This window comes from Diprion similis, chromosome 1, assembly GCF_021155765.1.
Source record: "Diprion similis isolate iyDipSimi1 chromosome 1, iyDipSimi1.1, whole genome shotgun sequence".
Lineage (NCBI taxonomy): Eukaryota > Metazoa > Arthropoda > Insecta > Hymenoptera > Diprionidae > Diprion > Diprion similis.
Window position 1 is genome coordinate 13,308,336 of NC_060105.1, and position 14,829 is coordinate 13,323,164.

Here is a 14,829-nt window from a genome sequence, read left to right on the forward strand (position 1 = left end):
CTATATGTGGAAAAATTGTATTTCGAAATGGACACCATTTTCCGCATAAAATTGTTCAATCTGGAGATAGACGGGTTTGGCTACAGGGAGTTTCACGATTCATTGCTGACGAGTAGAATTGGGCAAAAGTTTCATTATCAATTTTACTTTGCGGAAAATTTGATGAAATTATCTGACTTTAAAGACGGTAGTATCGATGGAAGATGGGATGAAACTTCGTTTGATGAGTGGGCTGTGATAAGTGTTGTAATAAAGTGTCTACTTCGATGTTTAAAAGTTATGAAGACTCGAAGAAACGCGACATCGTGCATAAACAGGAAGAATAACCAACATCACACTGACGATGAGAGTATTTTTATAATTCGCTTTTCAACAGTTGTTTCTAGTGATGAGCAGTGTTGAAAGATATAAAACATGTAAAAATATCGGAGGAAAAATTGAGTTCGAGCTTTCAAAAATTATTCGAAGTCACGGAATATTAAACGTTAAAACGAAACAAGTATAACGTATAAGGATCTCAGTGGATGGGATTTATAATTAATTGTGAATAAACCATTTTTCGTGACTGTAAAATATACATAAACTTAAAACTTGGAGTCCAATCTGATGCACCAAGTGAAATGATACACTTGACAACACGTGTAGGCATGCTATTTTAGCATAACTATTTTTGCATTAATTTGATGTTCGGTAAAGCTCAGTTCATACGTTTTGTTTGTCCCGTGTTCATCTGCAGTTCTTCGCATATTGTCACGTGAACATTGCAAAGGTGAGGAGTTTTCAAAGTGAAGATACCGCGTGCGGAAGCTGACAAGTCGAGTAATCGAGTGTATCTGTGTCAGTGTTACGACTCGCGGGAAAAGATGCACATGGTTCAAAATCCATGAATGGAAATATCTGGGAGGTTTCCAGAAGCCCTGAGAAGAGACCGGCGGGTCTTCAAGCCATAAAGGTACATCTATACCTACGTTCTACATACACGCACACGTGATTCATTCATTCATAAACGGATAACTCCGCAAGGTAGCCATACGTGCCACACATGAGTCTTTCGAGCGCAGCATCCCCTAGAAGAAGAGAGGCGCAATATGACGCGCGGCAAACGATATTTGGATAATTTGTAGATCTAACAACGCGTTGGACAAATTCTGGCGCGCCAGAATAGCTCGCCAGTAGAGTTCTTCAATAGTTGATTTCTACTGATTTTTCTACGACATTACTGCATAGATTCGTTGACCACATAACACAGATTGTGAGAGGAAAAATTCAGTGAACGTGTTGATTTTGATTCTACAAAATAATTTGATTAGTTGACTTGAAATCTCTTCATTTAACGTGAAGAAATCTCGTCTCATTACTTCGGCGAAAGCATTCAATGAATTTACCATACGATCACACTATTTTCGGTATTATAAAATTATTTCATACGACAGTCATTGTAATGTCTTTTCTTTGCCATCATTCTAACGAATTCGTTTTTATGAAATTAGTAAATCTGATCTGTTTTATGCAAGGAAATTATTTACTGATTCGTTGAGGTGATGAGCAGTTTTTTTGAGGCAAACGAAATTTTTTCGAATCGGGTAAAACGAAATTATTTCTTACAAGGAATGTCAGTTTAGTGTCCCCCTCTGATTTCGGTGCGACTCATGTATGTAGCAGAACATTGAAAACTAAGAGACACGTGTTTTTTTTTATCTGCAGAAAAACAGTTTAGAGGGGTGAAAACGATCCCCAAAGATGGACACCCAACGATCTGATTTCTTGATATACTTGATGGATTTAAATGAAACTAACACCGAAGTTTTTCCTATTCGTTAAAAATGTTTATGGGTCCAATGCTGATCTAAAGCAAATGTTTTGTATGATTGGTACTATACAATTTATTGCCTTACTAGGGTCCGAGCATTGATCACAATATCATACAGAAAGGTTTAAACATGGCTCTGATTCTGTGTATAAGCTTAATTTCACGTTTCATGACAATTTATCGCACGTGGACAAACAGCCATACGTTACTAAACTGAAATTTGCCCTGCCTAGATAGTTAGATAATTTGTGCAGTAGATATTTGAGATGGGCTCACAATGCCTGTACCAGCATTGATGACGATTCTATAACAGACTTAACATGTTAATTGACGTACTGGCATTACGTCAAATCGAATATAAAGACCCATCTTTAGAAAGAAAGAAAAAAACACTGCGTTGTAACGAGAACTGTTTATAATCGAATAAATATTTCAAACCGTCAGGTATGTATCGATATCACGTCAATAAACAAAAGCAAAAATTACGTGATGATCATTTTGGTGCATTCTACTCTAAAGAAGAATGCATTTTCAACCAATTGCCAGAATGCAGTTTGAACACGAAATTTTCAACCACTATAGCAAATATACAGGAGTACAATACGTGGCAAATATTGAGCGTGGGAGTTCGAAAGCCAGTCGTTGTATAAAAATGGAATAAAACATTATCGTCAATATTTTCAATGAAATTGAATTCCCAGGTGGAAGTTATGACACAATATGTCGTTGTCAGGGCAACCGGAGGGTCGGTCCATATCTGTATAGCGGAGGGCGGCATATCAGAAGTGAAAGAGGAGGACGAGGAGGTGGTGGCGGATGCGGCGTTAGAGGGGGTGAGGGACGGGGATACGGATACGTTTCCAAGGGAGGCTGGAACCTGAAAATTTGCAGAGATGGAGTTTCTGCAGAACCATCATTCGGCGAACACCTCCGAGTCGCCCTATACACTTGGCACAGGTGAGCTCGTGGTCGATTCTATATCTGTTCAATTGACATATTCTACCGTTCTGCAGTAGAAGCCATAATATTGAAACATCTGAAATTAATAATTTCTCAGACACGTATATCGTAGTACCGATATACATACAGACCCATACAGTGCCCATGATGAAGGAAACAAAATTCTATTCTATAAATCCTTTTCGTGAAGTTACTTCATATCCCAGGTGAATTAAGGGTGTTACAAAGTGAAATTTCTTAGCAGGTACACGATATCGACGGTAGTTGAATAATATGTCGCGATATTAATTCTTAAGACAAAAGAATTATCGACACCTAATCATATCACCCTAAGACTATATCCTAGTTTTGAAAAGGATCAGATAATGTGAAACTTGAGGTGAATATTACAAATTATTATAAAGTATCTGTGATGAACGATTGATGAAAAAGTCGTTGCAGTATAAATGGTAAAAGATGTTATAGATATGGTGTGCATTTATTGACTCGTCTTTAGTCAAATCAATTTCAATTTTAAATTTACCGATAAGTCAAGAAATTTGTCACAAAAATTGAAAACAGAAGTACGATCACTTATAGAAAACGAACAGTTTTGTGGAAGTATTTTGTGTCCGTTTTATCAATTGCAACTTCCTTAAATTACCTCGAGCTATGAAAATACAAGCTACACTTGGAATGCAAATTACAACTAGCAAATACTCGTTTGTACTGTAATTTTTACAGACATATTTTTCCGACCAATTAATATCGTAATGAAAGTTGAAATACAGTTACCTGAAATTTCCTACCACTGGGTAACGTAAAGCTACCAAAGCCTACTCTGGTGACATGTTTAAACTGGGAAACGATGAATCTGATATCTATGTGGTATCTGTATGATCTTTAATAGTACTTAGAAACATTACAATTGTTAATTGACTCAGTACCTGGTGCAAAAACTTCTGCTGATATAGTTCCAAATATAATTTCGAATATCTGTTAAAAATTTGTTACCTTTGCTGTAAGACAACGAGAATGAGCGCACATAATCGTTTATTTTATGGACGTGAAAAGAATTTTGCGTACACAGTCGCTGAGCAAATATTTAATAACGGTTTCAATTTCGGTTGATCCCAATATTTAGCATCGGTGAGCAGTATCGAAGCAACAATCCCATCGAGTCTGTGCAGCGGACCTCTTGGCGTTTTGTCGAACGAAGACACGCTCGGCGAAAATCAAAATGACGAAGCCTTAGGCGCGTTGCAGGGGACCTTGCAGGATCTCCAAAATTCAACCGAAGACATCCAAGATCCCCATAATCAGCAGCTGCATAACTCGGGTCAAAATCAAGTCGTGAGTGAGTTTGGAGCCAGTTTTTGGGTCGATGACATGGCAGGCTTCCCGTTACCGCCCTTGGACCTGGATCCTTTGCCACCAGGACTCTTCAGTCCATGTTCTGCCACTTACAAGTAAGTTTTTTCTTAAGATCAGAAGGAAACTGTTTTTGGATATTTATACGTACACTTAAACTGTATTTGTATCGAGGTGAATTCTTCGATTTTTTCTCGATCTTAAAAGTAACGGCTTCGACATGTTACCCACCGGAAAAAGGTGATCAGCATGAATAAAAGAAGTTAGGGAGGTCAACTGGAAGTTCCAGACTCCTTAACTTTTTGATGTGATCCAGGGCGCGCGCACGCTCGACTGAACAAACGTAATATTATATTTCAACACCTCGCGCACGGAGACCGTTAACGCAATCGCATGAACCTGGTGCCGACAAATTCCACCGAAAGGACATAAAATAAAATTACGTACCACTCCACACAAGATCTCGGAATTTTTTCTGACCTGCCAATTTTCTCTGTAAATCAAAGACTATTCACCGTGATTCTAAATTTTTCCTGAAAGGCGTCTCAGTGTTTATCATACATGTCAGATGATACCAATTTTCATCTTGAGTTAGCCTTCTCAATATAATTTCTCACCGTTATCACGTTTATGCTACGTTTTTCCTTACGTGCGACTCACTTGAAATTTTGCACACATAGGCTCTTGGGATCGCTGATTACGGATCTGAAGTCGAAATTCGAAAATGGCGCATCCAATATGGCAGACAAACAAAAACAACAAGAAGAAAAGTTTTGAAACAATTCTGTTGAATGAACATCCGTATTTTTATAGTTGATTAACAGAAAATGCTTTTTTCCGTAGAAACTTACGAATTTCGATCATTTGTGTTTCATGTGTTATTTTTGCAATAAATTTTATTTATTTTCTTGGACTGACAACTATTTTAGGGACCATGTGGAACTCAGAAACTCGGCAGTTGTTACCAAAAAAGTAGTTTAGTAAATAAAAAAACTGCACCAAAAGTTGGGACGCTGAGCGCCCAAGCTCATGGGTACATCGCACATTTTCTCTTCTTAGCTGGGGCTGTCCCAGAGGGGATTGCATGCCCAGGCCCGGAACAGGAAACGGAGAAGGTGTTGCCGACGTTCTGTTATCGTTGAAGCATGCAGTGGTGCACCCCGGAAGCCCAACGGGTGGCTATTACACTGGAGGCCCACCTCATCACTACTCCCAGGACTATACCCAGAACTTGGGTCCTCCGGTACCAACATCCCATTACGGGTCTGGAGCGGCGATGTCCGTCAACGTATCCATGAATATGACCATGAACATGAACATGCACCCAGGGTGAGTTTTGACTTTTCTATTTTCAAAAACCACCTCGACTCGTTTTTCTAATGATTTGTGCAAAAGTCTGATCACTGAAAGGACATAAAATAAAATTGTGTACCACGCAGTGTTTGATACCACATCGAAACAAATGCGGACCAAATCGACTTATATATGCTTTTTTTGCAATCATGTTCGAAAATTCTCTATTTCCTGTCTTTCCGTAAGGCAAATGTCGGATTTCCAACTTACATCCCGTTACTGCAGACTACTTCATTTTTTAAGATTCAATAAATTGTCGGTACCTGATAAGTAAGCCTCGTGAGGTTTCACCTGCTGATTTAAATGAAACTTTGCACATTCGTTAGCTATATCATGGTATAAAAGAATCTGTTATCAAGATTAGCTTGAGGAGGTATTCTGGTCTAGAGGCCTAAATTTAAGGCATTTTTTAAAATAAGATTGAAAAAAAATCTTAACAAAAAAACAAAAATTGGTAGTTATATTCCGGTGAAGTAGGGGCTACAAAAAGAAGGGTGCATCCTGGTCGACGTGATTTAAACCCTTACAGTAGTCTGAAACAAAAAAATTTGAAAAATTATAAATCAGTAAAGATGTCGCTATGGTTTAACCCTTGGAAAAGAAGACAAAATAAAAATTCACAAAATGGCGACGATATGAAATTTTTTTTTTTCTTTACCCGTTTTTTTTTACCTCTCCGAATTTTTTAAAGATACTAAAAAAAAAAAAATTTCTCTAAACCAAGGGTCAAACTATAGAGGGATATATGAAGAAGATTTCCACCAAATTTCAAGAGAATCGTTCGAATAGAACTTGAGATATCATGTCAACCAGCTCGAAAAAAGTACTTTCGAGGAAAACGCGTTCAAAGATTGGTTCCGGCCGGACCGGTTTAGTTGGCGCGTCACAAAAATAACTGTAACTCCGGAAATAATTTGAATTTCCAAAAATCCTCTGAGTGGCTTATTCTAAGGTCTAAACATTAAGAAACCTATCTATCAAATTTCCGATGTCTTCGACGGTCCTGAGATGAAAGTAGTAAAAGTATAAAATGTACGATCAGCAGAAAATATTTATTTCCACGATAAACTGCAATGCAGTTGCTGATTCGAATGTCATCTGATTTTTTTTTTCTTTCCATTTTTTGATTCAATATTGCTTTTCTTTTTGCTTAGCATACCTACGTCGACATCTTGGTATCTATTATTATTAGCAAAGGCGATTCCCATGCATTCGGCGTAAATTTCTGTGCATGATAGGTACAATCAGAGAATGGATTGTTTGCATCAATCGCTCCAACTTAATTCTTCGATAATTATCGCAATTTTCACCCTCTTACGCGAAGCTCTTCACTCTTATGTTAGTAATATTGCTATCATTATGAGTTTTACCAGGATTATTATTTGTACAGAAATTCACAAACAAATACGATAAAAGATTTTGATCAACTATTGACTATTAACATTAATTTTAAACTGAAGTTAATTTGGACAAAAACATATTTATTTAATTTAATCTAGATACAAACAACGGAATATCTGAAATAATTTCTAGTCTTCAAAAATGATTTCGATTATTATATTTTAAACAAACGAAGCACTATCATGCCCGCGGTCATCTCATCTATCGAAGACATTAACGGAACTAAATTATTCGAAACACTCAGACAAGTTTGTTCGCGTTAACAAAATACTTTGTTAATGTAGAAATAATATTCAGCTTACTTAATCGACATATTTCTTTGATTTTCAAGTGCGAAATCGTTTTAGTGAAAGAACATTTAATTTATGGGAACCTGATGTACATTCTAAAGCAAAGCACAATTGGCTAGAACAACCATGCCATGTTAACATTACGTTTAGTTGACTTAAACGATATTTTATTGATTCAAGAAGAACTTCACTTCGGTCAAGAAAACATTTTCGACAAAATTGCATGTAATAAACCACGTAGTTATTAGTTTGAGGGGTTGGTTTTGATGAAAGAGTGCGTTGTGCTACATGGTGGTGGGGATACGTAGTTTTATAATTCATGCACTTTAATTCATTTTACCGCGCACAATATTATCTCTTTTTCACTCACGGGTTTCAATGATGTACCTTCGTAATGGGTACCATTGCAATTAAGCTTGATTATTACGAAAAAGTTAATAACAATTCTTTTCCCGCTGATATTAATGATTTGAATGTATGGCTAGTTTCGATATTTGTTCGTTCGGATGGCTTAAAATAATAAAAGTTTTACAAAATCTACTTGTTTATTGATTTCTTGGTGTGTACGACATTTGTTTTTTTTTTTTCATAAACTTTTTAACTTTGAAGATTTTTAACTGTTAAATTCTAATCCATTTACAAAAATTCATCACAATTTCAAATTAAAAATTAACACTTACGTGATGTGATACGAATAGGACACAAGATAAATAAAAAATAATATAATATGTGATGATAGTGTATCAGTTGGAGGTGTGTATAGACTCATGTAATCATACATGAAAATATTATCGATTACAGTATCTATTATGGGTATACAATCAAGAGAAAGTATTATGAAACTTAAACTATAAAGTATAGCAAGTAAATAACTCGAAGTATTTGGTATTTACACCGGTTCAAAAACATTTAGATTCCGTATCTCCCGGAACGGATTCTTGGCATAGTAGTTTCTCCAAAACCTGACTTTTTGAAAGTGTTATAAAAATATTCAAATAACATTAAGTTTGTGCGATAAATTCTCGAGGCAAACAATATTCCCAGAAGTATATTACTGACGGTATCTTCCCCAATTTTTTAAGATTCTCTCAAAACCATATTTTTCGATTTATCCCCCCTTTATCGTGTATCTGCTTGACGAATGGATTGAACTATAACAATAATGAACAGCATAACGGGCGCCATTTTGCCGTTTTGATATGTGTGTGTGCTTCGATTGTTCAGCCCTTGCCCTTCGGCATTTGCGTTACAGGTATGACCAGAGTTATCCCACTGCATGGGGTGTTGAGCCCCTGCTCAGCCCCGCCCCGCAATACAATCCCGTCGAGGTGCAAGCGAGGGTGAACCAACCGCCGCCTCTGATTGGCAACCACCCGCACCACCCTCGACTCCCTACGTCCGAACACGCCCTTTGCATCGGGGGTGGCGTCACCACTGACGACAACGGGCGACCCAACTTGTGCAGGATCTGCGGCAAAACGTACGCAAGGCCGAGCACTCTAAAAACGCACCTCAGAACGCATTCTGGCGAAAAACCATTTAGGTAATTTTTTCCTCTATTTTATACGGAAGTAATTGGACATTTAAGCCAATTAAATACGCATTTTGAATGGAAATAATTTTAGAATATCTCAGAAAATATATATGAATAATATTCGAGACACCGTGTGTGATTTGTTAAACGAAGTTGTTATAAATGAATGGTATGAATATTGGAAAAGTATTTTTTGAAAAAAACAGACATTTAGAAATTTTTTGTCTGAAAATTCGCTTTGAGAACGTGAAAAAATTGTTATAAACAATTTTTTTTACACAAACGAACGATAATTTCTAGAAATTTACAAATATGAGAATCAATCTTGCCGAGTAAAAATTTTTTAATATTTTTTCATGATAACCGTTTACAACAATATATAAACAATGGCTTCAGGGAATCAAAAAATATATGGAGACGCTCTCAACGATACGAAATATATAGTGCAGATTATAGAACGATAATTTAATTTAAATAACTGTTGTACTACTAGTGGCAACAACGAGGGTGACCATTAGAAGATATTGTGAATAATTTGTCCCATGAATGTAACTGAAAATTCGACTACACTCAACCTTGTTATAGTTTAGATTATGTGAATATTATTTGATATACATACATACGTACTTTTCTTTTTGGTGTTCCTGAAATATTTTAAAGGGCAACCTCGACTGTTTGAAATAAACTCCTTTCCACTCAACAGCGAATCCATGAAATGCATACGACGATACTGTAATAGAATGGAATTGTACAACTTTCATTCCCTTCTTTCTCATTAATGATCATTAATATTGTAAAAGATACCACTAACCATACCACAACCATTTCTTTCTACCAAACTTGACAGATTTTGAAAAAATACATTTATCCACATAGCTATTGTAGATTTTTTCTAAAATACGTTTTGGAGCGAAAATTTTGAGATTTTCCGGATCTTTTTCTGTGTTTTATTTAGTGTAGAACGTGTTGAGTACTTCTGCATTACTTTGTGATCATCATTTAATTTTACAAATACCGTCAAAATTGGTCGTATTTTTTTTCTTGTGAACTTTTACACTAGTTCGGATTTTTTGTTTTGCTTTTTTCAAATAAATGTCAACATGGTTGTTTTGAAAATTTTTCTTGAATCTAATCTTATTTGCTCTCGATCTTCATTTTAATTTTCGAGAAGGAAGATTTATATATTTTACATTAATAAATAAGAAAATCACAAATATACATGATCAAACTTATTGTTAAACATAACCAAAGGATATCTACTTTTATTTCAAGGGTATCTGATTGATTTGATTCAATCACATCTGAAACAAAAATTGCTATTCGGTCACCCTTCGAATATACTTCGTTTTTTTCAAACATCGAAGAAACTAAAATACGCGCAAAGACTTCCTCTGAATTTACTAGATGTTACTAAGATCGGTCTAGTAATTTTCGCAGTAACAGCGTTGCTCATGAATTTGCTGCTCTGCTGTTCGGATGAATTTCAAGCAGCAAAAACTTGCGCCGGAAGTGCTAGTAACTTTCAGTAAATTGCTGCTGCTGCTGCTACTTTTTGCTGCCCATGAAATCTTAGCCTTATTCACATGAATTTGTAGGGGGAAATATCACCACAGTAAAAACTTTGACCACTCTACAATTATTAATCACGAACATTTCGTTTGTTCTGCACAACTAATAACCCAGCATATTGAATTTTTACGAAGGTGTCACGCATGCTCAAAAGCATTTAGCCAAGCTGCGAATTTGACGGCTCACGCAAGAACACATTCTGGTGAAAAACCATTCCGATGCCCCGTCTGCGACAGAAGATTTTCACAAAGCAGCTCCGTAACCACCCATATGAGAACCCATTCTGGAGAACGACCTTACAGGTAAACACATTATCACTGTGTATGTATAGAAAGTTGGATAGTTATTGACACATTCGATATCCCTAGACATTTTACGACATGCGATGTTGGATGAGCACAGTTTTTGCTTTGCATTACCCGTTGCAACTCCTTTTTGTTTTCTGTTCAGCCCTAAGCGCGCGGCCGGTAGTGCAAACGATGCTCATCCAACATCGTGGTCTTGAAATTCTTAGGGATATCGAACGTGTCAGAATGTATCCAACTTTCTGTACATGGTGTAGATGACAGACTACTTTTAAGAGAATGCTATGCTCATATTCAACCGACTGAATGCTTTGAAAGGAGTTTTCGAATTACACCCAAACAGAGTTATAAGATGGAATTTTTTTCTGTGCAAAACCGGTGTAAGTGCGCTTGATATAATAATCGACCGAAATTTGAAAGATCTTGCTCTGTCGATAGGGTAGTGAAAAAAAAACAACTTTTCTTCTGATCAATATACATACTTATGTAATACAGTAATGTTCATTAATAGGTTCCCAGTGGCTCACTGTTTTTTGGAATCAGAACTGGAACCAGCTTTCTTTCTAAAATTTTCATGTATCAATAACTAGCAACGCAGGTGACAAGAACACGCAAACAACTCCTTAATCCACAGAGCCTAGATACATATAAGGAAAACGATCGACGTAGGCGTTTTGGCCTATAATCCAAAGTCAAATAGGATCATTTTCTCATAACGTCACCAGTGTGGCGCGCTGCGCTGATGACGATAATGTCAGGTTCATGCCGTCCATTTGTTATTGCTTGCATCGTGTGATCATGGCATTCGCTTTGTAAACCTTACATTAGAGTCCCTTAGTAGGTAAGTTCTCTACGCTGACAATAAAAGACGTTTCAGAAAACGTACTACGTATGAATGTATGTACATACATATACAATCAATCTTAGAGCATATACAGTATTCAGTTTGTTTATTCGGTTTAGTATCTATAAAAGTTTACAAATTCCCAATATTTCACTCAAAATATTAAACATGACTTTTGATGCACTCGAATAAGTATCAAATCCGATATATTCAGATGAAAATTTATGTTCGACTAGGTGTTCAAGTAAGTGCTACGCGCGCAAACCTCACTTGCACCTCATGATCAGATATGAATTAGCCCAAAAGCGGCGTCTGAAGATTGCTAAGGAGAGCTAATTAGACGGGGCATTTTGAAACTCGTCGATATCAGGCGAGGACCCTGCGAGGTTCTGCGGTATAGAAATTTCCTACCGTACCTACTCAAGTAACATTGTAACCCTCATAAGCGAGGCGGTGAATGTAGGGCACTGCCATTACCCTCATGACTGTCATACTTATTTGCTTGCTTCAAAATTATACCTGTTATCTCTCGGTCATTGTAAGTAACTCCGAACCCAAAGGTGTATGTATGGGGATTTCCATCCATTGTCGCGTGTGACCTGGATATTTTTTTATTTTTTGCTCAATTTTTTTATACTTATGTGTAGTACAACACTCAACTGGGGCGATTGTGGGCACTCAACAGGGTGTTTTCTTGACGCGCTTATTTCATATTTTTTAATGAAACCAAGCTGAAATGTTTTTTTAATAAATAGTAAAACTTCAGCGCCAGTTTCATTCGAATTCATCAAACGCATCTAGAAGTCACCTCGTTGGGAACCCATCTTTGGGGTCATTTTCACCCCTTTAAACTGTGTTTTCGCAGATCAAAAAAAATACGTGTCTCTTAATTTTCAATGTACATACTTGACAACATACTTGAGTCTCAACGAAATCAGAGGGGAGCACCAAACTCATGTTCCTTGTAACTAAGTCATATTAGTGGGTATTGAATAACGATTCTTTAACTCTGATAGTGGTTAGAAAAATTGAAGATCTCAACCGTTCACGATCGAACGGGCATCAAATAATAGAATTTCGGACGAAGAATATGAGTGATTTTTTTCAAAATTTGCGAAGGCTGTATTCTTCTCAGAGTTGGTATTAATTATTTAAAATAAAGAGTTTGCTAAAAAACGTTTTATTAATCACAGATGATCTTTTAATATAGTATTACAATATACATATAAAAAAATATAGTGAAAAAAAATGTTGAGGTCAAACGTCGGCGATAATGGATGGAAAGACGCGTATATACGATTCGTAGCCAAACCCAATATATTTACCATATTTTTTAAATTATTTTTCTATCCACATATAAACTAAACTTGTCTGACTCACATAACTTGAGCTATTCCTACAAACTCATGGTGTAAATTTCATGCAAATCAATAGTCTATTTCTCGAGTTTTTTTGGTGATAAATACACAAACGAAGTCTTTTGCGTATCGACAGGGTTCAAGAATAACACTCAAAATTTACAGCTGTTACCTGCGATTTCATTCGACGCAGAGATAAAGAAATGGCATGAATTCTACGAATTTATCATTTCGATTTTGTAGAAACCATGCCATTTCTTTATTATTGCATCAAATGAAAATGTGTTGGAATATTTTTGTTCAGAATTGTGTATAGAATGGGGCCGTTAAGCTCTTTTTAGTGTTTGAGATACGTAGACTTCGATATTGAAGCTATACATGACAACGTCGAAATCGATTAGGGTACCCCCTTAAGGATTATTAATAGACTTATATAGAGATGTACTGGGCAGTCTTGCAGGGCCCATAAACTTTTAGAGATAGACTGCGCGGTCTGTGCACCGAACCAAAGCGTAATAAGAGGGTGAAAGTGAGAGAGCAGCGATTGGGCCAGCTCTCACTCTAATCGATGTTTCGGTGGGGTAGAGGGGGCCGGAGCCACATAGACTCATAGAAGTATACCTCCCCGCTTACCTTATTGCTTTCCCTGCCTGATTATCTTTGTCCGTCAGTTTGGGCTTCAGCCGTGGTGTGAGTATACATGGTGTACCTAAGAGTACAGCTTCTTTCTCCAAAAAAGTTTTTCTCTCACGCTGGCCTCTACTTAAGTAAGATGTGTGCCAACCGCGCCAAAATACCCTAGATCAGTAGTGATTAATTGTTGTTACGCTGAATCTGCATGAGGAAAAAATGAGCGGGACTTTAAGTAACTCACACCACAATTACTGTACACCAAAGAGCACGATGACACTACCGAGCAGGGTAGTATTCGCCAGAAAAATAATTCCCTAACAATATAGGGATTTCTAGACAGTTGGTACACATCTCACTTAAAGGCTTTATCCTCGAAAAAAGGAACTTGTCGTAGGCTACATACGACCACGCAGTCTCTCCCTATAAATCTATGTGCTGGCGCGATGTCAGCTGCGTGTTAGCGGTTTCAATCCAAACATCTGCAACTCGGAGCTCTGCTCAGACGTAGTATAGATTGTCTATAATTAGGGATCCTTAGCTTCAGTTTTCGACCTCCAGTAGTATACATACCTTTTGTCTATCTAGTGGAAATACACATTAAAGTAGTCAACGAATTATTCAATTCGATTGACTCGGTTCTGACATTCGATCAAAGCACCTTTTCTGTTATAATATTGGTGTACTTATGACCCCTTATGGTCACTTCCTATGACCTAGGGTGAAACTAAACCGAAGACAATCTGTATATCCATCAAAATGTTACAAGGGGGTCAAACGATAAATTACTATTCATGGAACTTTGAATTCTTAGAAATAAACTTACCTTAAAATACAACTTCAGTTAATCGTAGTCCAGAACACTTGAACTATGATATACGAGCAACCAATATATTTTTCCCTAATTATTCAAATATCAGACTTTTTCAGAACGAAATAGAATAAGAAACAATTTGATGTTAAGAGTAGTACAAATATAAGAAGTAAATAATAATTCATCATTGCAGATGTCGATTCTGCAAGAAAGCATTTTCCGACAGTTCCACTCTGACGAAACATTTACGAATTCACTCCGGAGAAAAGCCATACCAATGCAAGCTGTGTCTGCTGAGGTTCAGTCAAAGCGGAAACCTGAACAGGCACATGAGGGTTCACGGAGGTTCCTTGACGTGACACAGTTCCGTTTCACCGACAAGTGACACCTGGTTACAATGTTGTAGATTACCTGTGATTCGAGTGGGTGACAGCTTACAACGAAAAGAATACTTCAAACAGAACATGTTTGGACTTGTTTAACGGCGAAAAAAGGTTTCGAGGGATTTTTCATAACGTCTATTGTACGCCATGTTTTAATAAAAAAAATGACAAAAAAAAAAAAAAAACTTCCGCGTAGTTCAACTCGTACGGGTAACATCATGAAAGCTT

General features: G+C 36.8%; 1 protein-coding gene across 2 annotated transcripts; it reads left to right on the top strand.

Annotated features, from left to right (window-relative positions):
* The first annotated feature begins 552 nt into the window (after positions 1 to 552).
* Positions 553 to 14,829, top strand: LOC124412582 (protein glass-like). 2 transcript variants are annotated; one of them, XM_046892616.1, is made up of 7 exons: positions 553 to 952; positions 2,544 to 2,767; positions 3,894 to 4,218; positions 5,180 to 5,449; positions 8,417 to 8,707; positions 10,402 to 10,569; positions 14,412 to 14,829. In XM_046892616.1, the coding sequence occupies exons 2-7, from the start codon at positions 2,704 to 2,706 to the stop codon at positions 14,575 to 14,577; spliced, it is 1,284 nt and encodes a 427-aa protein (XP_046748572.1). In that variant the 5' UTR covers positions 553 to 952; positions 2,544 to 2,703; the 3' UTR covers positions 14,578 to 14,829. The 2 variants fall into 2 exon arrangements, with proteins under 2 accessions (XP_046748572.1, XP_046748660.1); XM_046892704.1 differs by lacking the exon at positions 14,412 to 14,829 and adding an exon at positions 11,653 to 11,763.

Excerpts from the sequence above, each read along its gene's own strand:
- LOC124412582 (XM_046892616.1), top strand. The coding sequence starts at position 2,704 with ATGGAGTTTCTGCAGAACCATCATTCGGCGAACACCTCCGAGTCGCCC. Across the intron at positions 8,708-10,401 it reads TCTGGCGAAAAACCATTTAG|GTGTCACGCATGCTCAAAAG; the intron begins GTAATTTTTTCC and ends ATTTTTACGAAG. Across the intron at positions 10,570-14,411 it reads TCTGGAGAACGACCTTACAG|ATGTCGATTCTGCAAGAAAG; the intron begins GTAAACACATTA and ends TCATCATTGCAG.